The 24110-nt window shown below is 43.6% G+C and overlaps 1 protein-coding gene across 6 annotated transcripts in view; it reads left to right on the top strand.

The window, feature by feature from the left end:
* The window catches only part of MPP7 (MAGUK p55 scaffold protein 7), a 434998-nt gene that overhangs the window by 272075 nt on the left and 138813 nt on the right, over positions 1 to 24110 (top strand). For all 6 annotated transcript variants that reach the window (XM_073581723.1, XM_073581726.1, XM_073581725.1 and 3 more), the window contains 6 exons: positions 11042 to 11173; positions 18086 to 18167; positions 18250 to 18335; positions 19231 to 19305; positions 21378 to 21574; positions 22154 to 22218. In XM_073581723.1, coding sequence (XP_073437824.1) covers positions 11042 to 11173; positions 18086 to 18167; positions 18250 to 18335; positions 19231 to 19305; positions 21378 to 21574; positions 22154 to 22218 — 637 coding nt within the window. The remainder of the gene's footprint in view (positions 1 to 11041; positions 11174 to 18085; positions 18168 to 18249; positions 18336 to 19230; positions 19306 to 21377; positions 21575 to 22153; positions 22219 to 24110) is intronic.

Consider the following 24110-nt stretch of genomic DNA (forward strand, 5'->3'; position numbering starts at 1 on the left):
AGAAACCCCTGCAATCATCTGTAGCCTATGGGAGAAAACCCCAGCAATCATCTGTAGCCTATGGGAGAAACCCCAGCAATCATCTGTAGCCTATTGGAGAAACCCCAGGAATCATCTGTAGCCTATGGGAGAAACCCCAGGAATCATCTGTAACCTATGAGAGAAACCCCAGCAATCATCTGTAGCCTATGAGAGAAACCCCAGAAATCCTCTGTAACCTATGAGAGAAACCCCAGCAATCATCTGTAGCCTATTGGAGAAACCCCAGGAATCATCTGTAGCCTATGGGAGAAACCCCAGCAATCATCTGTAGCCTATGGGAGAAACCCCTGCAATCATCTGTAGCCTATGGGAGAAACCCCTGCAATCATCTGTAGCCTATGGGAGAAACCCCAGCAATCATCTGTAGCCTATGGGAGAAACCCCTGCAATCATCTGTAGCCTATGGGAGAAACCCTGGCAACGGCCTCTGCAGGAAAAATAACACATTAACATCAACAGTCAGTCCAAGAAGTGCATGGTTTTGGATAATCCCTGTCCCCCTGGCTGCAGTTTGTTTAAAAAAAAAAAAAACAACAACAATGGTCCTCCCTCCTCTGGTCCAGCTGTAAGTCTCTGCCGCTGCTCTTTGTGTCGTTAATGTTTCAGCCAATAACTGGGCGTTATTGATCCTGGCCGGGTTGACGGCACCAGCCGCTGAGCCCGTTCCATACCTCACAGTTTGGGGATCATAGTATGCCCTATTTTTTTTCTGTTAACATAGCTGCTTCCCACTTCTCAAGCTTAAGAGTAAATCAGTAAACCTCTTCAAAGGCCGTGTACGCCTATTCTGGCTTTTTATTTTCGTTTTAGTGTTTCTTAATTTGATAAATTAAGCAACCTCGCAGTCAATTTAGATTAAAAACATAATTTTTTTTTTTCTTTTTACAGCTCCAATGCAAAACTATGTGTTCCCATAGTAACAGACTACAAACACTATGTAGTCTAATCCTGTAGTCATGCTTCATCTTTTCTGTTTTCTAGTACTTGTTAAACCACTTAAATGCATGAAGGGGACAGATGGACTCCAGAATTTGAGTAAGATCAGACTATACTTTTGGCAGTCTCAAGACTTATTTCTGTTGGAGTACAACAAGTCTCAGCGGAGAAGGATAGTGAGCTGACTAGCGAGAATTTTTCAAGCCATTGTCAAAGTCTTTATGGCTTTTAGTTTTCCGTACATTACGGTATTTTTTTAACTACACCTATATAAAGCCGAGTTCTCGGGATTTTCCTTTTTTCAATATATATATATATATATATATATATATATATATATATATATATATATATTTTTATTAGGCCTCAAAAATATGATTTGCTGCGAGTTGACGTTAGGCATTTTCACACCTAATTTTACACATCCATTGGTTTCATGGAAATAATACAAATATATGTTGACGCCATGTCTTCTTAACAGATGAGGATTCGGAAACACGCACCTGTCTTTAATAATACCCTTCATTCATCTGTTTCTTAACTGAGTGATATATACAGTAACACGGAATAGAAAAAGCATGTAATGTACGTGGGATGTGTCTGCGGTCTTATGCCAAATCACATTATTGACCATGTTCTTTGTTGCAATCAGGGCTGTGGAGTCGGTAAGCTAAACCTCTGACTCCGACTCCGAAGTTTCCATGACACCGACTCCAACTCTGACTCCACCAAAATGGGCTCCGACTCCGACTGTGGAGTCGGTAAGCCAAACTTACGACACCGACTCCACCAAAATGGGCTCCAACTCCACAGCCCTGGCTGCAATCATAAACCCGGAAACTGATTGGACCCTTATTTTTTCATAGACACTAACATTTAAAGTCCGAAGTTAAATTTTAATGTATTAAGATGCGTTTTTGAGCGTATGTATCTAAGGCATCTGAAGTACATGGCTAGTGTCACCATATGGCCTCATTCAGACATCAGTTTTTTCTGTCAGTCTATATCCGCCAAAATAGTGGAAAATGGATTCGCAGGCAGACTGACAAAAGCGGGGGTCGGCGGATGTACGGATCCGCCGATGGTAAAAATTTAAAGGAACCGCGCCTGGGGAAAAAAGAAAAAAAAAGAAAAAATTAATACCGGCGGATGTAGCGGTATCCGGAAGAGAGCGGGCATCTGCGGTGAGCGATCATCTCGCGGGATGTGGGTGAGCAGCGATCGCGCGATGTGGAAGATCGCGCGAAGAGAGAGGAGATCACGCGATGTGAGACGTGGAAGATCTCGCGATGAGAGACGTGGAAGATCTCACGATGAGAGAGGAGATCGCGCTATGTGAGACGTGGAAGATGGGGCTGAGATCGGGCGAGGAATGGAGGGGAGAGAGAGAATCCGCACAAATACGGACGATCATCAGTCAAAATCCGCCGATAATGAAAGTCAATGGGGAAAAAAAATGGATCCGCCAATAAAAATGGCGGATCCGTTTTTTTGGCAAATCGGCGGATTTTGACTGATTGTGAAAAAACTGAAGTGTGAAACAGGCCTAAGGCATCTGAAGTACATGGCTAGTGTCACCATATGGCCTCATTCAGACATCTGTATTTTCCCCGTACGAGAAAAGACTGAGGAGTTTGGCCAGAATGTCATCAATGTTTCGTGTACGTGGAGGGAAAATAAGATGAGTTTCTCCACCTTCTTCGTTCTGACCGTCCGTGAAAATTGGATGACACTTGGCTATTATATTGAGTTGCGGTCTGATTTTTCAACAGGCCCATAGACTTGCATTGCCGATCTAACCTCCGGATCTAAATCAGACATCCCTCCAGCCCCATAGGATATCATAGGTACGAGTGCTATCTATGAAAACTACAGAAAAAAATCAGACATGTGAATGAGCCCTAAGGCCTCATGGGCACAGCAAAGACGTGCAGCAAGAAAAATCTGCAGAATATGGGGTCCTTAACTCAATTTTGCGGAATTGTAGACACATTTATGCCTCCTTATGGCATTTTATTTTGAGGCTACGCATGTCAAAATGTTTTGTTTTTTTTATTTATATATATATATATATATATATATATATATATATATATATATATATATATATATATATATACACTCACTGGCCACTTTATTAGGTACACCTGTCCAACTGTGTGTTAAGACTTAATTTCTAATCAGCCAATCACATGGCGGCAACTCAGTGCATTTAGGCATGTAGACATGGTCAAGACAATCTCCTGCAGTTCAAACCGAGCATCAGTATGGGGAAGAAAGGTGATTTGAGTGCCTTTGAACGTGGCATGATTGTTGGTGCCAGAAGGGCTGGTCTGAGAATTTCAGAAACTGCTGATCTACTGGGATTTTCACGCACAACCATCTCTAGGGTTTACAGAGAATGGTCCGAAAAAGAAAAAAAATCCAGTGAGCGGCAGTTCTGTGGCCGGAAATGCCATGTTGATGCCAGAGGTCAGAGGAGAATGGGCAGACTGGTTCGAGCTGATAGAAAGGCAACAGTGACTCAAATTGCCACCCGTTACAACCAAGGTAGGCAGAAGAGCATCTCTGAACGCACAGTGCGTCGAACTTTGAGGCAGATGGGCTACAGCAGCAGAAGACCACACTGGGTACCACTCCTCTCAGCTAAGAACAGGAAACTGAGGCTACAATTTGCACAAGCTCATCGAAATTGGACAGTAGAAGATTGGAAAAACGTTGCCTGGTCTGATGAGTCTCGATTTCTGCTGCAACATTCGGATGGTAGGGTCAGAATTTGGCGTAAACAACATGAAAGCATGGATCCATCCAGCCTTGTATCAACGGTTCAGGCTGGTGGTGGTGGTGTCATGGTGTGGGGAATTTTTTCTGGGCACTCTTTGGGCCCCTTGGTACCAATTGAGCATCGTTGCAACGCCACAGCCTACCTGAGTATTGTTGCTGACCATGTCCATCCCTTTATGACCACAATGTACCCAACATCTGATGGCTACTTTCAGCAGGATAATGCGCCATGTCATAAAGCTCGAATCATCTCAGATTGGTTTCTTGAACATGACAATGAGTTTACTGTACTCAAATGGCCTCCTCAGTCACCAGATCTCAATCCAATAGAGCATCTTTGGGATGTGGTGGAACGGGAGATTCGCATCAGGGATGTGCAGCCGACAAATCTGCGCCAACTGTGTGATGCCATCATGTCAATATGGTCCAAAATCTCTGAGGAATGCTTCCAGCACCTTGTTGAATCTCTGCCACGAAGAATTGAGGCAGTTCTGAAGGCAAAAGGGGGTCCAACCCGTTACTAGCATGGTGTACCTAATAAAGTGTCCAGTGAGTGTATATACAGGGTGGGCCATTTATAAAGATGCAATCCAAAATGGTCGCCACCCATCTTGAAAAGTTTCCCCCCTCCCATATACTAATGTGCCACAAACAGGAAGTTGATATCACCAGCCATTCCCATTTAATTTAGGTGTATCCATATAAATGGCCCACCCTGTACATTGAGTGAAATCTGGTGTGAAAATCTGCAGCCTTTCTGCAGCATATTTAGCATGGGTACGGGATTGAATAATCCACTGCGAGGTCTTTTAACACATTCGCCATGTCTGAGCATTGCTTCTCCATGATATGTCATGTGGTGGGTCATACCAAAGAGTGCAACAGCACTGTAAGGTCTGCGTCGCGATGTATGCAAACATTGAATATGTGAAATGTAAACTGCATTACTGCTATATAGAATCTATTCATAAAATGTAGGCACTGAGCAACAAATTGACTAATTTGTGTGTCCTATAAGGTGACTTTTCTTTGAGATCCTAACCATTTCTATCAGAAATGCCTCTCCCAAGTCAACAGGCTACAAATTTAAGGGGCAGGCAGGATTTAGTGGTAATTAAAAACAGCTTAAGGCTAAGTGCACACGTAGCAGAAAATTTATGCTGGAAAACCTGACTCCCTTCCCAGAAATCGCACGTTTTTTCTGCGCGTTTTACCGCGTTTTTTGCACGGTTCTATGCGTTTTTTCTGCGCGTTTTCTAAACGCATGGAAATAATCAGAAACGCGGAAAAATCCGCAAAATTAATGAGCATGCTGCGGTTTTTTTTTACCGCAGTGCGTTTTTTTTGCGGTAAAAAACCGCATAAATGTGCACAAAAAGTGGAAAATGTATAGAAATGAATGGGAAGCTTATTTTTCGCGTTTTCCCTTGGATTTTTTGGCCTAAGGCTATGTTCACACTTTGTGTTTTTGCTGCGTTTTTTAATGCAAATTTTAAGCTGTGTTTTACAGTACCAGCAACAGCTATGAGATTTCAGAAATCTCATGCACATACATTTTTTTTCCTGACCGAATTAGAAAACTGCTGCAGTTTTTTAAAACTGTGTCATGTCATCTTTCAGCTTTTTTTTTCACCCATAGAAAAGCAAGGAGTAAGTGCAAAAACGCAACAAAACGCTGGTGTCATGGTTTGCTTCATTTTTAGTGAAAACTAGCTGAAGAGCCCGGCGTTGCCTGGGCATAGTAACCAACTGTGGTTAGTTATAACAAATTATAATGATTATATTGCACATAAAAACCGTGCATCTAATCCTATCCTGTGTGTTACTGACTGCTGAGCCATGTGTCTAATCCTCTCCTGTGTGATACTGCCTGCTGAGCTGTGCATCTAATCCTATCCTGTGTGTTACTGACTGCTGAGCCATGTGTCTAATCCTCTCCTGTGTGATATTGACTGCTGAGCTGTGTATCTAATCCTATTCTGTGTGATACTGTCTGCTGAGCCGTGTATCTAATACTATTCTGTGTGATACTGTGTGCTGAGCTGCGTATCTAATCCTATGTGATACTGACTGCTGAGCCATGTGTCTAATCCTCTCCTGTGTGATACTGCCTGCTGAGCTGTGTATCTAATCCTATCCTGTGTGATACTGTGAGCTGAGCTGCGTATCTAATCCTATCCTGTGTGATACTGCCTGCTGAGCTGTGTATCTAATCCTATCCTGTGTGATACTGACTGCTGAGCCATGTATCTAATCCTATCCTGTGTGATACTGGGCTCCCCCTGCAGTCTGTGTCAGATGGTGGTCTGTGTTGGCACGGTAATAAATTGTCTTATTTCCAGCTTTACAGAAGGACGATAACACCATAGAAATGACAAGAATAATAGGCCTCAGTTACCACAACTGTCTACAAAGAAAACTGTTGCTGATAGCAACCAATCACAGCTCAGCTTTCATCTTTTAAACAGCTCTGGGACAGCGTGGCGAGTTTTGAGTGGCGACTTTTGTGTTTCGACTTTTATGTGGCGAGGTTGGTGTATGTGTGGTGAAATGTGTGCTGAGGGTGGTATATGTGTTGAAGCACGTGGTAGTGTGTGGCGCATTTTGTGTGTGTGTTCATATCCCTGTGTGTGGTGAGTATCCCATGTCAGGGCCCCACCTTAGCAACTGTACGGTATATACTGTTTGGCGCCATCGCTCTCATTCTTTAATTCCCCCTTGTTCACATCTGGCAGCTGTCAAGTTGCCTCCAACATTTTTCCTTTCACTTTTTCCCCATTATGTAGATAGGGGCAAAATTTTTTGGTGAATTGGAACGCGCGGGGTTAAAATTTTTCCTCACAACATAGCCTATGACACTGTCGGGGTCCAGACGTGTGACTGTGTAAAATTTTGTGGCTGTAGCTGCGACGGTGCGGATGCCAATCCCGGACATACACACATACACACCCACATTGAGCTTTATATATTAGATAAGCAGGTACTGCAGGATGTGAAACCCATTTGTTTTTGTTATTTTCTCATCTTTAAACCATAGTTGTCCTCATCTGAGAATGGCAATTAGGATTAGTACAGTTTAATTAAATTTAGTGATGTGTGTAAAATAAACACTGGCTTATCAAGGTGTGAGAGTGAACAATACTTGATCAACTCAAGGGCTGGCCAAAGTGTGAAAGTAAACGGTGTCCTACAAACTCAATGCTCTGCCAGTGTATTAAGTAAACTGTTCCTGACCAATTCACCTCCTCCGCTGTTACATTTGTAATTGTGTGTTTTTCTTGTTCATTGCAGTTCTCCGACCGACCCTGCACCTCTCCTGACCTGAGAGTGACAGCATGATGTATTTCTCTAGAGCTGTCAAGCTCACGTCAGGAGAGCGGACAGCCAGTCCGGGCATTGCGATGCGATCCTCGCACTAGTTGTACGGCCGTCTGTAGTATCTTAAATTGTCCAATGACCAAGCACTCAACATTCCTTCTCCACAATAGAGTAGTTTTTCTCACAGGGAAATATTTTCCGACTCTGGTACATTATTGGCTGTTCTTCGCCGTTCATTTCCTGAGACAAGACAGCACCTAATCTGACATCTGATGCGTCCGTGTGGATCACAATCTTCCCCCGAGGACCTGTCCGGCAGTCATCTCACAGGAGACAGTCACCACCTCCAACATTATACTACCCCCCCCCCCCACCCCCCCTGAAAAAAAAAAAAAAAAGACTTGATTTTACATTCGGAAGTGTAAACAGGTCTGGTTTTCAAGGGATTAACCTCAAAGTAATTTTTTCCTGACAAATCAAAGATAGGTGTTGAGATAGTCATAATATTACCATAGTTCAGCTTCCAAGGACGGACTTTATTGGACAAGTGATGTAGAGGGATAATTCCACTTTAAAGTCGGTAAGTGTAGAATCCCTTCAAGTCTTCAGCTTCTACTCTGTGTTCCTGTCTGAGGTGGGTTCTTGGCCTATACTGCTCGCGGCTTGCCATTTTTTCCTATACAAAATAAATATTTGATGAAGAGCTGCTCCGTTCCTTCAGCTCGGGCCAATTAGGTTTATTTTTTTTGGCACAATTACAAACTGGAAGTGATTTGGCATTTTAGGTTTGAATTCCAATTACGGTAAATAGTGGAGTGTCCGATGCTGTTGTTTTGGAGGGAGGATTGTTTTATTCCAGGTCCTTGGTTGAGTGCCCATATACTAAGCTTCTAATGTTATTATAATTGATTTTATTTTCTACTTGTAATCAAGGAAAAGCGTCTGCCTTGTCTGGGCAGTTGTCTTATGCCTGAGCTAGACAAAAGTTATGACAAAGTCGTGCACTGTTTTGGCATCTATGGCCAGATAAAAAATATTTGCCTCCTTCCAATCTTCTGGGAAGACTTTCTTCAATACTTTGAATGTGTCTGTGGGAATTTTTTATCCTTCATCTAGAACTATGTTCTCCAACTCCAGTCCTCAAGAGCCACTAACAGATTGTTTTCAGGATCTCCTTAATATTGCCCAGGTGGTAATTCCAATACTAAAGATACTCTGAAGACTTGATCTGTGTGTGGCTCTTGAGGACTGAAGTTGAGGACACTGATCTAGAAGGAACATTTGACATCCGACACTGTTGTTTTACGAAAGAACCTGGTTTACAATCTCCATTCTACTTCATCTTCGTTCATCATAAAATGGTGAGGTCAGGACTCTCTGCATACAGTCAAGTTCTTCCAGACCAAACTCCCCACCCCACCATGCCTTTATGGACCTTAGCTTAGGCACTGAGGTACAGTCATGGGGAGCAGAAAAGGACCTTTCCCAAACTGTTCCCACAAAGTTTTGATCATATAATTGCCCAATATGTCTTGGTATCCTGAAGCATTGAGTTTTCCCTTCTCTTCACCCGAAGGGGTCTCGGTTGACCTGTGAAAAACAATCCTATTTCCTTATCCCTCCTCCACTAAACTTTACAGTTGGCACAATGCAGTCAGGCAGGTAATATTCTCCTGGCATGTGCTAGACTGAAACTTGGCCATCATATTTACAGAAAAAGTTGATTGATCGGTCACCCCACAGAACTCATTGCCACTCCAGAGTCCAGTGGTGGCGGCTTTACACCACTGCATCCGACGCTCGGCATTGTTCTTGGTGATGTAAGGCTGCATGCAGCTGCTCTACCGTGAAGCTCCCCGCACACAATTTGTGCTGATGTTAATAATAGAGGAGTAATGGACTCTGCAGTTATGAAGTCATATAAGCATTGCTGAATTTTATGTATTGTGTCTATGCACCCGACGGCCCCTCTCTAGAACTCTACATAGTTGTTGCGGGTCCTAAGAGAATCCACCTACGGTACTAAGAGTGAATCGTGGAATATTGGTGAGGGAAGAAACCTTACAAACTGACTTGTCACAACAGTGGCATCTTGTTATAGTACCACGCTCAGTGAGTTCTTTACCTAGTGTATACATACAGTCCATGTTACCTGTGAGTGCATACCATTTTCTTGATTCCCCTTCACACAGAACTTTATCGAGCTCTGCTGCTGTTGATTTTCTTTTTGCCTGTTGACTTGCAATAGTGCTAATAGTCCTCAGGATGGTTAATAGAGGATTTATATTTTTTGTTTTTGGGCCGTATATTGAAAAAGCGTTTTCTATATCACTTATATACTCCGTTTTCTGATCAGTTGAGGTCCAATTCCTAAAGCTAGTTTCACACTTGCGTTTTTTTGCGCTGCGCTGTGTGCGCAGTGCAAACGCATACAAAAAACGCATCATGCGTTATTTTATTTTTTTGCACATGGTTTTTAACCAGTTTGTTGCCAAAAACGCATGCGATTTTAAACGCTGACGTTCGCATGTCTATGCGCACGTCAGCGTTCCCATAGACTGTAATGTGTTGTTTTTGCGCATTCCGTGCGCATGCGTTTTTTTGAGACAGGTTGGACGGACCAAAAATGCAACAGGTAGCGTCCTGTGCGCCTGGGCGCACACTACAAAAAAGCATGCACACGTAAAACGCGTACGAACGCGTGCAAACGCTAGACCATGCACACCCATGTTAAAGATAGGGGCTTTGAACGCATGCGCATGTATGTGCAAAAACGCAGCGCTAAAAAACGCTAGTGTGAAACCAGTCTAAGCCCCCCCAATGCAGAGAATAAAGAGGCTGTGGCTCTGACTTGTCGCCGCCCATCCTTTACAGCTCCATTCATCCTAAGCTGTAGCGCTGCTACAACTCCATCAGTTTTGGTCAATTAAATAGAACCTAAAATGAAACTAGTAATTCAGTGGATTTCCCTATATTTGTCCTAGAATCGCCTTAATTAAATCATGACAAATTTTTCTTACTCAGACATTTCCTTAAAATTACTTTCAGCTGGCGATTCTAGAAGTCTGGTAATGTTATGTCTATGTATCGTTTTAGGTTTCTTTTTTTCTATAATAGATGGGAGTCGATGTCTTTATACCCAAGAGTCTTGTCTTGAAAGGTTGAATGTGCGCTATCTGGGGATCTATACCTACTGACGATATATCAGTAGGAAGGCACAGTTTCATGAGGACGTGACATTGTTCATCGCGTAATTCCACCTTTTTATCAGTTTATAATTATTTTTTTTTTTTTTATTTAATTCTTTCTATTTCACCTTTTACTAGCTGTATTATATTTATATAAATAAAAAAGAAGAAGTGGGCGGCACCGCTGTTACCGTGCTAGGATCCGTGGCTTGCAGCAGGCGGTGAGCTCACATGGAGGATTCCCGGGTGCTTGACCTCATAACAAATCACTTGTGGTTTCCAAAGAAAGAAGGTCGCACTCTGCGAGATAATAGTGAAAATTTATTGACACATAATTACATGTCACGTCGGGGATGTGATAACAAGAGTGTCAAATGGCTGACAACGGCCGTTTCACGCTACTCGAGCGCTTCCACGGGTCCCTGGAAGCGCTCGAGTAGCGTGAAACGGCCGTTGTCAGCCATTTGACACTCTTGTTATCACATCCCCGACGTGACATGTAATTATGTGTCAACAAATCTTCACTATTATCTCGCAGAGTGCGACCTTCTTTCTTTGGAAACCACAAGTGTATTATATTTATGGTCATAGTCTTGGAGGGACGAGGAACACAAAGGTCCGTTTGAGGAATAAGGAAGCTTTATATGGGAATTGAATTGTTTTTTAACCATTATTTGCAATCATTGCTTAATTAATATTCCAGAGAACAAGCTTTAGATCACATTTACCTGTTGAGTTTGTATTTAAGGATATCATGCTCTTGCTTTCTGCAGGCTTTACTATCCGTACATGACACCGTGGCGCTGAAGAGCTACGATCCCGTGCTCCCTCCCATCCCTGATGACATTGACGACGATGAAGATTCAGTCAAAATTATTCGGCTTGTCAAAAACAGAGAGCCGCTGGTGAGTTAGGATTTGCTCTATAATGTTACATATAAGTCTACAAAATGCTCATTTTTACCCATGTTATAGCATTAACTGTATCATTATTTTTCCTTTATTTCTAGATAGTTAAAAGGTTTTTCTTGCAGTTGATATTTCTCACAGGCAGCGCGTTGGCTCAGTGGTTAGCACTGTATGGTGGCTCATTGGTTAGCACTGTATGGTGGCTCAGTGGTTAGCACTGTATGGTGGCTCAGTGGTTAGCACTGTTGTTTTGCAGCTTTGGTGTCCTGGGTTCAAATCCCACCAAGGACGACATCTGCAAGGAGTTTGTGTGTTCTCCCTGTGTTTGCGTGGGTTTCCTCCGGGTTCTTCAGTTTTCTCACACACTCCAAAGACATACTGATAGGGAATCTAGATTGTGAGCCCCATCGGGGACAGTGATGATAATGTCTGTAAAGCACTGTGGAATTAATGGCACTTTATAACCATAGCATAATAGATAAAAATGCCCCTCCATAGGATAGGTAAGGAGAGTATCAAATAGAGATATTGAGTCCCTATAGTCAGGAAAAACTTGACTGAAGCTTATCTTGTTAACATCTCTGAGGCTGATGACCACAGCCGAGGTCTGTATTTGGCCGTCTCAGTCATTCGCATAGACACTGACTGATGTGGTACCAATTTCTTCTCTTCCCCTTACAATAAACATGTATGGCCAGGCTTGCACGGTCATGGTGTAGTCAGGAGAAGTACCGTATATACTTGTGTATAAGCCGAGATTTTCAGCACTTTTTTTGTGCTGAAAATGCCCCCTCGGCTTATACACGAGTCATTGTGCAGAAACCAGTTGGGGAGGGGGAGCGGCGGCAGGGACAACATACTCACCCTGCTATGCCGTCGCTGAACATCCCCTGAAACCCCCATTGTCCCAGGGCTGACAGCTTCTTCCTGCTTTGAGTGGTCACATGGTACCGCTCATTAAGGTCATGAATATGGACGCAACTCCACTTCCATAGGCATGGCGTCCATATTCATGACCTTAATGAGCGGTACCATCATGTGACCACTCAAAGCAGGAAGAAGCTGCCGCATCAGGATAACGGAGGATGCAGGGATATTCAGTGATGTCACAGCAGGGTGAGTATGAATGAGGGAAGCATGGGGGAGCACAGAGGAGGACGGTGGGAGCACAGAGGAGGACGGTGGGAGCACAGAGGAGGACGGTGGGAGCACAGAGGAGGACGGTGGTGCACTGAGGAGCATGGAGAAGGACGGGGGAGCACTGAGGAGGACGGGGGAGGACAGGGAGCTGAGCCATACATAGGATGGGATGGGGGAACCGAGCCATGCATACTGGGAGGGGAGAGAGCCACACAGAGCAGGATAGGGATGAGGGGACAATGCATAACCGGCTTATACTCGAGTCAATAAGCTTACCCAGTTTGTCGTGGAAAAATTAGGGGCCTCGGCTTATACTCGGTCGGCTTATACTCGAGTATATACTCGTATACATAAAATGCAGGCAAAAATTATACTCTTATACATTTACAGGATGTAGTTCTGATACAATATCCTGTTAAATTACAAAGTAAATCGTAATGGAGGCTGTTCAGTTTTCATCTCAGTAGAAAAGTTCTGTATAGTAGACAGGTTGGATGTTTTCTGGCCACTTCTGTAGTATTCCAGAAAAAATGATTTTAAGGACGTCTTCTAACTACATGTAAATTATATGCACATTTCCTTCCAGTGTACCTTCATTCCATGAAACTTTTCAGAAGAAGCGTGTATATGAGGAATACAGTATTTCTGACCATTATGTTACTTGTATCCTTCATTGTTCACCCTCTGCAGGTCCCATTGCTAATTTTCAGTTCTCTCTGAGCTAATGGGCGTTTAGCTATTTTGCTTCCCCCATACACGGCACACACAGATGTGGGGTGGGGAGGTATTCCTGCACTCTGAATTGGGGTGAAGTAAGCACTTACGAGAAAGTAGCAAAGGAATCTAATAAATGCAAGAAAGGGATCTGTTTCTCTCTGTCAGGTAATCTTACAACTTTCATTGACAGTGCACTCTGTTGCTGGCTTGTTACTTGTTACTTCTGATCTCAGCCTGCCAAGAAGTGCACCGTCACTCTGCATTGCAGTGATAGGAATCTACTGAGCATAGGTTGTAATTGATAACTGACGAATGCTCAGTAGAGCATGGACTTGCTCATCCAATGGAAGAAACCTCAAAGGAAGGGAACAAATGCTGCTGCAGTGACTACGGCCTCTGCCCCCTGATTACTACTCGTTTGACAATCCGAGCATGCACTCGGTTTCTCAAACGAAGCATCATCAAAGAGGAAGTACTAAAAATTATAAAGCTGTTAGAGTGGCGGGGGAACTGTAAGGACTTTTTAATTAAAGTAAATTAAAAAAAGAGATTAGACTATTCCATTAAATAAATAGGGTTTTTGGATTAAAATACATTTTACTTTCGGCCCAGCTTTTTAATTCAAAGCAGCAGCACTGTTTATCTGTGTCTCTCCCTGCGTCCATCTGCTCCCCCTTCCTCCCATCTCCATAGACTAAAGGCCCCGTTACAGCACCAGTTTGGTGACGTTGCAGCGATGTCGAAACGACATAGTTGCGTGTGACACGTAGCAACAATCAGTTGGCTGATCGTTAATCGTTGCCTAATGGTCTGGGCCATAAATCTATCGTTAGAGCCCCCTCACAAGTTTTGTGACACAACAGCGATCTCACCAGCGAGATCGCTGTGTGTGACAGCGATCAGCGACCGGCCCCCCTGCCGGTATCGCTGATCGCTCTTGGAAAGCCCTGGACATTTTTAATCGCTGGTCTCCCGCTGGCCAGCACGCATCGCTGCGTGTGACAGGCGGGAGACCAGCAATCAGCTGGTAACTAAGGTACATATCGGGTATCTAAGGGACATGCGTCACTTAGAAACCCGATGTGTACCTTAGTTACCAGCGCGCTGATGCAGGGAGCTGGTAACTAAGGTACACATCGGGTTTCTAAGTGAAGCACGTCCCTTAGAAACCCAGGTAACTAAAGTACACAGCAACGCCGCGCGCTCGGCGTCGCTGGTGCTGATCACTGTGAAGCTGTCTGTCTGACAGCTCACCAGCGATCATGTATTGACTCACCATCGATCCTGACACGTTTATATTGTTGTCGGGATCGCTGGTGAGTTGCTATGTGTGACGGGGCCCTTAGTCTCCAGCTGGACAGCACACATCGCTGCGTGTGACAGCGAGAGACCAACGATCAGCGAGCTCCCAGGGCCATACAGCAGACGCTGGGAGCTGGTATCCAGGGTAAACAGCGCATAACTTAAGCGCTGCGAAGCGCATAGTTACCCGCTGTTTACCCTGGATACCTACGTGTTCGCTGGTCCTGATCGCTGGTGAGTCTGCCTATGTGACAGCTCACCAGCGATCAGCTAACTATGTCCCAGTGATCCCATCCACGTTGGTGGGATCGCTGGGACATTGAAGCGTGTAACGGGGCCTTTAAATAGGCAACTGTAATCTGATACCTCAGTGAGCGGTCATTCTTTTTTTTTTTTTTTTTTTGACCAGTACTTATTTTAGAGTTTATGGTGACTTCAGGAGTAAGAAGTGGCTCATGAGTGGAGAAAGAAAAAGTCAATTTCTCTGATAGCATATATTACAAAGTTTCTTATGTTTTGTTTGTAAAAGGTTGACTATTTCAAATGAATTAAGAAGTCCCTTCCAAATAATAATCGCCTGACAGCTACAGAATGTGTATGGCCAGTTTTCTTTTCATTTTTCACCTAGATGATCTGTCCACCTGCATAATCTCTCGAGTCCCAATCACATAAGGTACATAGATTTACTGTCATACTGTAACTCAGCAGCCTTATTTAGTCAGCGGAGTCGTAAAAGGAAATGTCCACGTCCTGCTTGTAACCCGTTCATCTGCGTGATTGATAACGGTAATTGTAAAAGGCTCGGAGGATCCCCGCTGAGTGTCGTAGGTGTATTGTGCTTCAATATCCAGGGCTAAGGCCCGACTCCGCTCCGGATAATCATCTACGGAAAGATGATATCTGCTCGGGGATATCTGGAAAACATGCAGTACACAATCAAGAGGATGAGGTTCCACAACGTAAAGACCTTTCCTCCCCATCTCCCACCAGCTCGGCGAAATAGCGATGTGCGCCGTCCGGCCAGGAAGGTGTTAAGTAAATATCTGTTGGGTAATGGCTGCACTTATTTTTATTGCAAAAAGGAATATCCGGGAAATTTTATACGTGTTATGTAGAATATTTGTTTTTGTCAGGAGGAAGTGAGAAGAGATGTCTGTAAAGTCGCTTTCTGAGCGCAGGGAAAAATGAGAAAAAAAAGAAAATGCAGTGTCTCAGTGACTCATACAGTGAGCGCTTGTCTCTAGATAGACATCTTTGGCGTCGGACGGCAAGACAGCGGCTCGGCTATTTACTGAGGCTGTTTTCAGCTCCAGGGTATAGTTAAGTGTTGTCTGGGCACAGACCACGCAAAGAGAAGTTTTGTGTTTGGGTTTATGTGGATTTCTTGTCCCTAATGTGTAAATCCAGCACAGGACCTCACTGATAATTCATTACTGTCATTATTTTTCCCCTCTCCGAATGAAGCCAAACACAAGAAACATCAGGCATGTTTCTGGAGAAAATGACTGAAAACACCACAGCTCGTTTTATTTTCTTTTATTCTGAGCTTGTTTCCCTTTTATATTTCTGGCCGCGCTCCAATAAGGCGACTCCCGACCCCTGCTCGTACTCTACCAGGTACTGATATCTCGCCCTCCATAACCCCCCGGGCACTGGACTATTCCTGTTGCAACAGTGCCACCCATAGTGAGGGCACATGTCACCGCGCCTGATGGGAACATCGAAAAGTTAGGGACACTTAAGGGTGTGTGCACACGTTCGGTATTCGATTGCAGAAATGTTTGCATATAATGGCAGGAAACCGCAGCCTCCAAAACGTTACTTTTTTTGTTACGCTTTTTCTGTGCATTCAGTGGGTGAAAAATGCACAGAGAATCGACACTCGGCAAATTATTTCCTGCACGAAATCTGCAAGTCAGAAATACTCAACATGTACATGACACTGGTTTCTCATTCACTTTGGAAAAAAAAAATGCACCAAATCTGCAATGTGTGCCCCCAGCCTTAGGGCCTGTGCAGACATTGCAGATTTGTCGTGGTTTTTTTTTTCTGCACAGATTTGTCACAAAACCTAAAGAGATTCCTGATGCCGGCAAAGTGAACGAAAATCCTGAAGCCTCATGCACACGTTGCTTATTTTTGACTTGCAGATTTGATGCAGATTTCACTCCCACTAATGAGTGGGGATAAAGTGCTGCAAAGCAAAAGTGCTAACCACTGAGCCACCATATAGTTCTAACCACTGTTCCACCATGCTGCCCTACCTGCCTCTTTTGCATATAGCACTGTTTCGTTTCCTGTTTATGGGACTGCTGTAGATGGCGAAGTACAACTTTTATTTTTGCTGATTTCCACTTAAAGCATACCTGTCGGAATAAGCTGTGTGTACATGATAATACTATTTCTGGTTATTATATGACTTGTATCCTGCATTTTTTATATGTTTTTACACCTACATCCTCTAGTTTCCAGTGTTCTCTGAGCTACTGTGTGAAAACTAGTTGCTATGATGTCTCCCATACACTGCACACACAGACATAAGGGATTCCTGCTCTCTTGTCTTTATGTAGTACATATTCAGCAGCATGGCTGACATTACACTGCAGTATTGAGCAGTGTAGCTGTGAATCCAGTTCTGGGGCAAGATAAATCATTTACTAGAAGCTGCTGCTCTATGATCTGCCAAGTCTCTCACTGCACTGAAAGTACCTCCCTTCTCCTAGCCATAGACTTCAATAGGCATCTGTAATCTGATCCATCAGTGAACTGATAGTCTATTTTACTTTGAGCAAGACTGTTTTTAGTAGTTTTTCAGAGCTGATGATGAGTCCATGCTTCTGTGGAGAAAAGAAAAGGCTCATAAGTGGAGAAATAAATCAATTTCTGAGATAAAATATATTTTAAAAGTTTGTTATATACTCTTGACCTTGTTGAAACGACAGTAATCGTTTAACTCTTTCACAACATTTGACACATTTACTGTACGTCACAGGTCGTGTCCATGCCTTTGATGCAGGCTCCGACGCTGACCTCGCATCTTTCCCTACACTTGATGGCTGATTTAATCAATAAAAAAATAATACACATTTGGTGTCACCGCGTTCAGAAATGTTCGATGTATCAAACTGTGAAAACAAATAATCCGATCAGTGAACGACGTGACTAGAAAAATAATCAGTGCGGAAGAATTGTTGTTTTAGGTCGATGACACATTGCAATAAAATACAATAAGAGGTGATTAAAATATCGAATCTACCCCAAAATGTTATCAATAAAAACATCAGTTCAGGGTGCAAAAAAAGTACTCACTCAGCCCCAGGTCCCGAAAAATGAAAACGCTATGTGTCTCGGAAAATGGCGGCATAACTAAAAAATTTTTTTTTTTTTTTTTTTTAGAAATTTCAGAATTTTTTTCACCACTTAAATAAAAAAAAAAAAAAAATCTATACATATTTGGTATCTATGTACTTGTACATAGAAAAAAGTAAAACTCGTCCGGCAACGAAGCAAGCCCTCATGCAACTATATTGACAGAAAAATAAAAAAAAAGTTATGGCTCTTCGAAGGAGAGGGAAAGCGACAGCTCAAAAAAAAAAAAATAAAAAAAACCATGAAAATCGTTAATTGTCTTTCAGGTACAGATCATTGTATTATGACCAATTTTTTTTTTCTTTACGTTTTCTCCGTTTGTTCAAAACTCCAGATTAGTCACATTCTATTGTGTTACATTTCTTTCTTTATTTTATTTAGGGGGCTACTATAAAGAAAGATGAGAGTACGGGCGCCATCATTGTGGCCAGGATAATGCGGGGAGGAGCTGCGGACAGAAGCGGTGAGATCTGTTCTGTTTGAGTCGATCACATCTGATCTACAATGTGACTTTCAGCTTACGTATAAGTCTTTAATTTCCGCAGGTCTCATCCACGTGGGTGATGAACTGAGAGAGGTGAACGGAATAAGCGTGGAAGATAAAAAACCTGAAGAAATCATTCATATATTGGTAAAAAAAAAATGATAAAGTAGCGTTTTTGGGTGTTTTTTTACTGTTTTGCCGCATTTCACAATGATTGTGTTATGTATTAGCTCTGCGATGTCGGCGGTCAGTCAGCCAGCACTGTAGCCATGACTTTCCGACCACAGTTGCTTACATGGTTGGACTAATTTATATAATTACAGACAAAATTGCAGTGAGATTTAGATGCAAAATAAGTCACTTCTTCCATTGCGGCAGCAGATTTGTCCATTTACATTAAACTGTGGTGTGACTGGAGGTTTCTGTGTGTCTGCGGGCAAAAGATATCAGAATTCCAAATATATTCTCACTTCATCCTATAAGGATTTCTGGCCACTCATCAATATAAGCACATCTGCTCTCTTAGTGTTTTTGGGGCACCTTTTGGAGCACCCATAAATTTGCCCACCTGCCTTCCCTTTCGTATTAATATTCGCCCAAAGTTTATTTCACACCAATTTTGGTATGTAATCCAGTCTAAAAAATTGGCTCAAAGGCGCCCACAAATCATTTCTCACTGCATTGATATTGATGCAAGGTTTTGAAAGTGGGCAGCTAGTTCTGTAGTGATAATCTCCTGCAGATAAAACACTTGAAACTACAGGACAAGGCCTAATAAGTGACACATCACTGAAACCAGTGTCTCAGCCCCTTCCCCATGGTGCTCTGAGATTACATAACAAAAGCCTGCTGATAGATTCCCCTTTAAACTTTGTTATTACTCGGCAATCATGAATGTGATAGTAACTGGATTCTGCGTGAAACCGTGGTATCAGTCTCATTGTGTTTTTTTTTTTTCTTTCCTTTGATCCCCCGCTAATTCTCTTTTTTCCCTAATACTAAATACATAGCTAACAGTCTTTGTCATCTCTGGTTATTCCAGGCCCAGTCACAAGGTGCCATAACTTTTAAAATCATACCTAGTATCAAAGAAGAGTCGCCAAACAACGATGGCAAGGTAATCGCTGCTCCCTACTTTACTGAAGTCACAACGGTTCTTGTTGGATTTGTTAATATGTTCAGACCCGTGTGCTTATGAATATTTCCCGGGTCTGTGCAGTTATGGGCAGGAAGTGCTGATAATTCTTTTCTATCTTTTCTGTCTGATACTGGTTCATCACTTTGCACTAGTTTATGCTCATTTGGAGCCTACATTGTAGATTGTCAGGTTTTATGGGGGAAAATAGAACAACATCCAGCGTTATTCATCCCGCCAAGACTATGGAAGCCAGCGTATTCCATTATGCGCCAACGAGAGTCCATCTAGCATTGTTGTTGTTTGTCCGATGAAGGAAAGATGTGAGAAATGGAACCACAATGTAGATGTGAACAGAGCCTTACAATAATTTGTGTTCTTTTGGAATGATGGATAAAAAAACTGATGTAAGTCATTGGATTTGAGAAAAAGGCTGTGTAGGACCCTGATCCGGCATCCTAGTCGGTAGTCGGTGGCAGCCGGATCAGGGCAGTGTGAACTTCCATGGCTGACACTCAAATGCCGTCATACCGGACACCACTTGTGATTATAAATCCTCATTACTGTCAAGTCTCTAGGCCTCATGTGACGTTGTGTGTGTCACGCCATAATGGGGACTTACGAATCGTAACCGGTGCCAAGGATGCCAGCAATCGAGTGCCAGCCTAAGAGGTTTGCCCAGCTAATGTGGAGCACCGTGATGGACACAGGACCAGAGTCCTTCAGATCTTTTTTTCTCAAAGCTGATGCGGCCATTATCAAACTACAAAACCAAACCTGCACGGATAGCCTGTGGTTGTCCGGGAATGCTGGTCATTGTAGTTTGCCAACTGCTCCAATGCTGATGGTCGTTCTAGTGTCTGTGATGGAGGTCATGACAATGTGATGGGTTCTGCAGCAAATGCTGTGCTGAAGTGGCAATCAGAAATACTGGAATGGCCAAGAGGACCCATGGAGACGGAGACCCCTCACGCAATGTGAGGGGTCTGTGGCGCCGTCCTCAGTGGCATCATGTCTTCTACCTCACTGTTATCCATGATGGATATGATTCCCACATTGTGATCCTTCTTTTTTTGTAAACGATAGAGTATAAAAGCCGGCGCATTTGTATTAAATTCTGTCCACTGTTCCTTTCTATTATTTTGTTCCAGCCAAGGAGCAGAACAGTAACATTGTCTGTGGCCCTGATCCGTCAAATGATGAAAACTGTTGACTCCTAATCGACCCCTTTGACCTATAATGGGATCTGCTGGGTGTCCGTCATGATGTCGGACACTTTAGCATAAGAAAATAATGCAGAATGTTACGTTTTTTTTTTTTTTTGTTAAAAAGATAGCATCTGTGTCTTAGTCTCCAACTCAGACTGGAACACTATCGGATCTGTCGCCAGATTTCCCAAAGAGGACTGCCTTCATTAATAACTAAATCTCCTATACCTGATTAGGCTGGTGTAATGACTGTGAAAATCCTCATGAGAATAGTTGTATAATCCTTTTAGAAAGCTGCCCAGCTAAAGCTAAAATGCTCATCTTCATATCATGGTTGTACTGCTCATTGTGACTTGGAATTTCAAAGTAAGTACACCAGTTTCATGACAGATCTATATAACTTATGCATGGGTTTTCTGGGCCATAGGCTACAAGTCTGCTGTCGCTCTATGTGACGGCGGGTTTGTGAATCCTCCGATGTCGGCCACATACTTCCTGCCACATTCTGACTAGACATGGCCGCGCACGTCTAGTCTGCACATGTCCGCATGTATGCAAATCGCATACTTATGGTCATGAGCCGGCACCAAAGTTTACAGTTACGTAGAGTGACTTCAGACTTGTACCCCAAGGCTAGACAGTTCCTCTAATATTGTGGAATCTAATAGATAATTTAAAAAAAAAAAATTTAAGATAAAAATGAATGTATTAGTTGGAAGAAGGTTCCTTAGACGTGCTCAGTGGAATACAGGCAAGTGATGTCTCGTGATAAGATTTTTGACGTGCGGTTCTTGGGCGTCAGGTGTGCCATGTTTTATTAATCTGCTCTCCTCCCTTCTCTTACAGATGTTTGTTAAAGCTCTCTTTGACTACTATCCTAGTGAGGATAAAGCTATTCCCTGTAAAGAAGCCGGGCTGGCTTTCAGAAAGGGAGATATACTTCAGATCATGTGCCAGGATGATGCAACTTGGTGGCAGGCCAAACACGAAGGTGATGCCAATCCCAGAGCCGGACTGATCCCTTCGAAACAATTCCAGGAGAGGTTAGCTATGACGTTCACTCTCTTCCTCTCGCTCTCTTTTTCTGCCTTGACTTGTCCTACGCTTCCACATATTGACTGTAGCTTACCACTGTACGTTCACAAGTATCAGGGGTCACGACCGTCCCAAAATGAACTTAAAAACACTTTACAAAAAATATATATATATATTTCAGACTTCCTCGCCTGTCTGGCCAAAAAAAGAATAATGACAGAAAACGATAGGACTAGTTCTGGTCCAGATTGGAGTAAGACCATATGGAAAATAGCACATCAGTATCACAATCTCCATTGATGTACTCTACAGGAATAAGTATTGTAACATTTTTTTGGACCAGTTACAAAAGGAAAGTGCAAAAAAAAAAAAATTCTGCTGGTGGTTTTATTTTTGGTCGAAGCCTGCGTAGATTAGATGGCAATTTGTTTTTTTGATTTCGGTTCCAATAGTCGTTTTACAAAATAAAAAAATAAGAAGAAAAATAACAGGGTTAGATGCAAGATGTGTTTCATAAAGAGTCCTAATCCCATAATGGAGATGTTGAGTTTTCATAGTTTCTCATGGACTTTCTCTTTCAACTGCAGGAGATTTGCACTAAGAAAACCTGTGGTGCTGACCCAGCCGCAGAAAGCCTCCAACAGAAAATCATGTAAGTGTAGGTGGAATGAAAAGAGAGGATGTCGCACGTGTTCTTTCCTTGAAGTAACCTGGAAGACTTTACATCGCGCTTGTTTCTTCTGTGGAACCAGGCACTTAACATTTTATAGCTGTGTATGGATGATGTGTGTGTACCCTGGATAGGCCTTCATTCCATATTTCAGCTGCGGTTACGTGAGAGCCCTATCGTATTCTCAGTCTGTGTTTCCTGCCCTTTGTTCTGTATAGAGGTAATAATGGATCGTGCAGGGATACACGACTATAGAACATGAGTGCTGCTCTTCTGGGAGCCATCCATTTTAATAAGTGAGGGTATTGCTGATTTAAAGGATTCTTTTATTGCATCTGTTACTTCTGTCAAGCCAGATCAAAGCATTGCAAACAGAAGCTATCGTCCATTTAGTCAACCTGACAAGCTCCATATGCTGATAAATACACTATGTGGACAGAAGTATTTGGACAAGTCTTGATCTCATTGAATTCAAGTTATTAATTCAGTCCCATTGCCCCTTGTGTATGACATGCGACCGCTCGCGCCCAGAGTGTATAACATCCGGCCCCTCACCCCCCTGGTTCATAACATTCAGTCTCTCACCCCTGTTGTATAATAATAATAATAATCAATCTTTGTTTCTATATAGCGCCAACGTTCCGCAGCGCTTTACAGTTTTCACACATTATCATCGCTGTTCCCGATGGGGCTCACAATCTAAATTGCCTCTCAGTATGTCTTTGGAATGTGGGAGGAAACCGGAGAACCCGGAGGAAACCCACGCAAACACGGGGAGAACATACAAACTCGTTGCAGATGTTGTCCTAACATCCGGCCCCTTGCTCCCTGGTATATAACATCACCCACAGTGTATAACGTCTCCTCCCTCACCCCCTGTGTATAACATCCCGCCCCTCAGCCCCCTCTCGGTGTATAACATCCAGCCACTCAGCCCCCTCCCCTGATATATATAACATTCAGCCCCTCACCGGCCTCCCGGTGTGTAACATCAGGCCCCTCACCGGCCTCCCGGTGTGCAACATCAGGCCCCTCACCGGCCTCCCGGTGTGCAACATCAGGCCCCTCACCGGCCTCCCGGTGTGCAACATCAGGCCCCTCACCGGCCTCCCGGTGTGCAACATCAGGCCCCTCACCGGCCTCCCGGTGTGCAACATCAGGCCCCTCACCGGCCTCCCGGTGTGCAACATCAGGCCCCTCACCGGCCTCCCGGTGTGCAACATCAGGCCCCTCACCGGCCTCCCGGTGTGCAACATCAGGCCCCTCACCGGCCTCCCGGTGTGCAACATCAGGCCCCTCACCGGCCTCCCGGTGTGCAACATCGGGCCCCTCACCGGCCTCCCGGTGTGCAACATCGGGCCCCTCACCGGCCTCCCGGTGTGCAACATCGGGCCCCTCACCCTCCCTCCCGGTGTATAACATCCGGCCCCTCCCCTCCCCTCCCCCGGTCTATAACATCCAGCCATCCCATCTACCTTTACCAACATGTGAGAGATTGGCTGGTGGTAAAGGTAGCTCAATGATACCAGCATTGTCCTAATAGGAGCCATCAGTGTAACATGTCCATTCATGACGTTTCTTCCCTCCTAAATATTTCCCATCGCCTGTTAGTGATATTTTTGAAAAGCTGAAGGAACTGCAGCAACTCAGCCATGGAAAGGAGACCACTTAAACTTACAGAGCGGGGTCACTGAGTGCTGAGGAGTAGAGGGCAGAAAAGTCACCAACGCTCTGCTGATTCCATAACTGCAGAGTCCAAACCTCTGCTGGTATTAACATCAGCACAAACACGGTTCCCTCACCGGGAGGTTCGTGGCTGAGCAGCTGCACACAGCCTTACATCACCAACAACATAGCTGAGCATCGGATGGAGT

The sequence above is a fragment of the Dendrobates tinctorius genome, unplaced genomic scaffold (assembly GCF_039654945.1).
Source record: "Dendrobates tinctorius isolate UK_male_01 unplaced genomic scaffold, ASM3965494v1 ptg000070l, whole genome shotgun sequence".
Classification (NCBI taxonomy): Eukaryota; Metazoa; Chordata; class Amphibia; order Anura; family Dendrobatidae; genus Dendrobates; species Dendrobates tinctorius.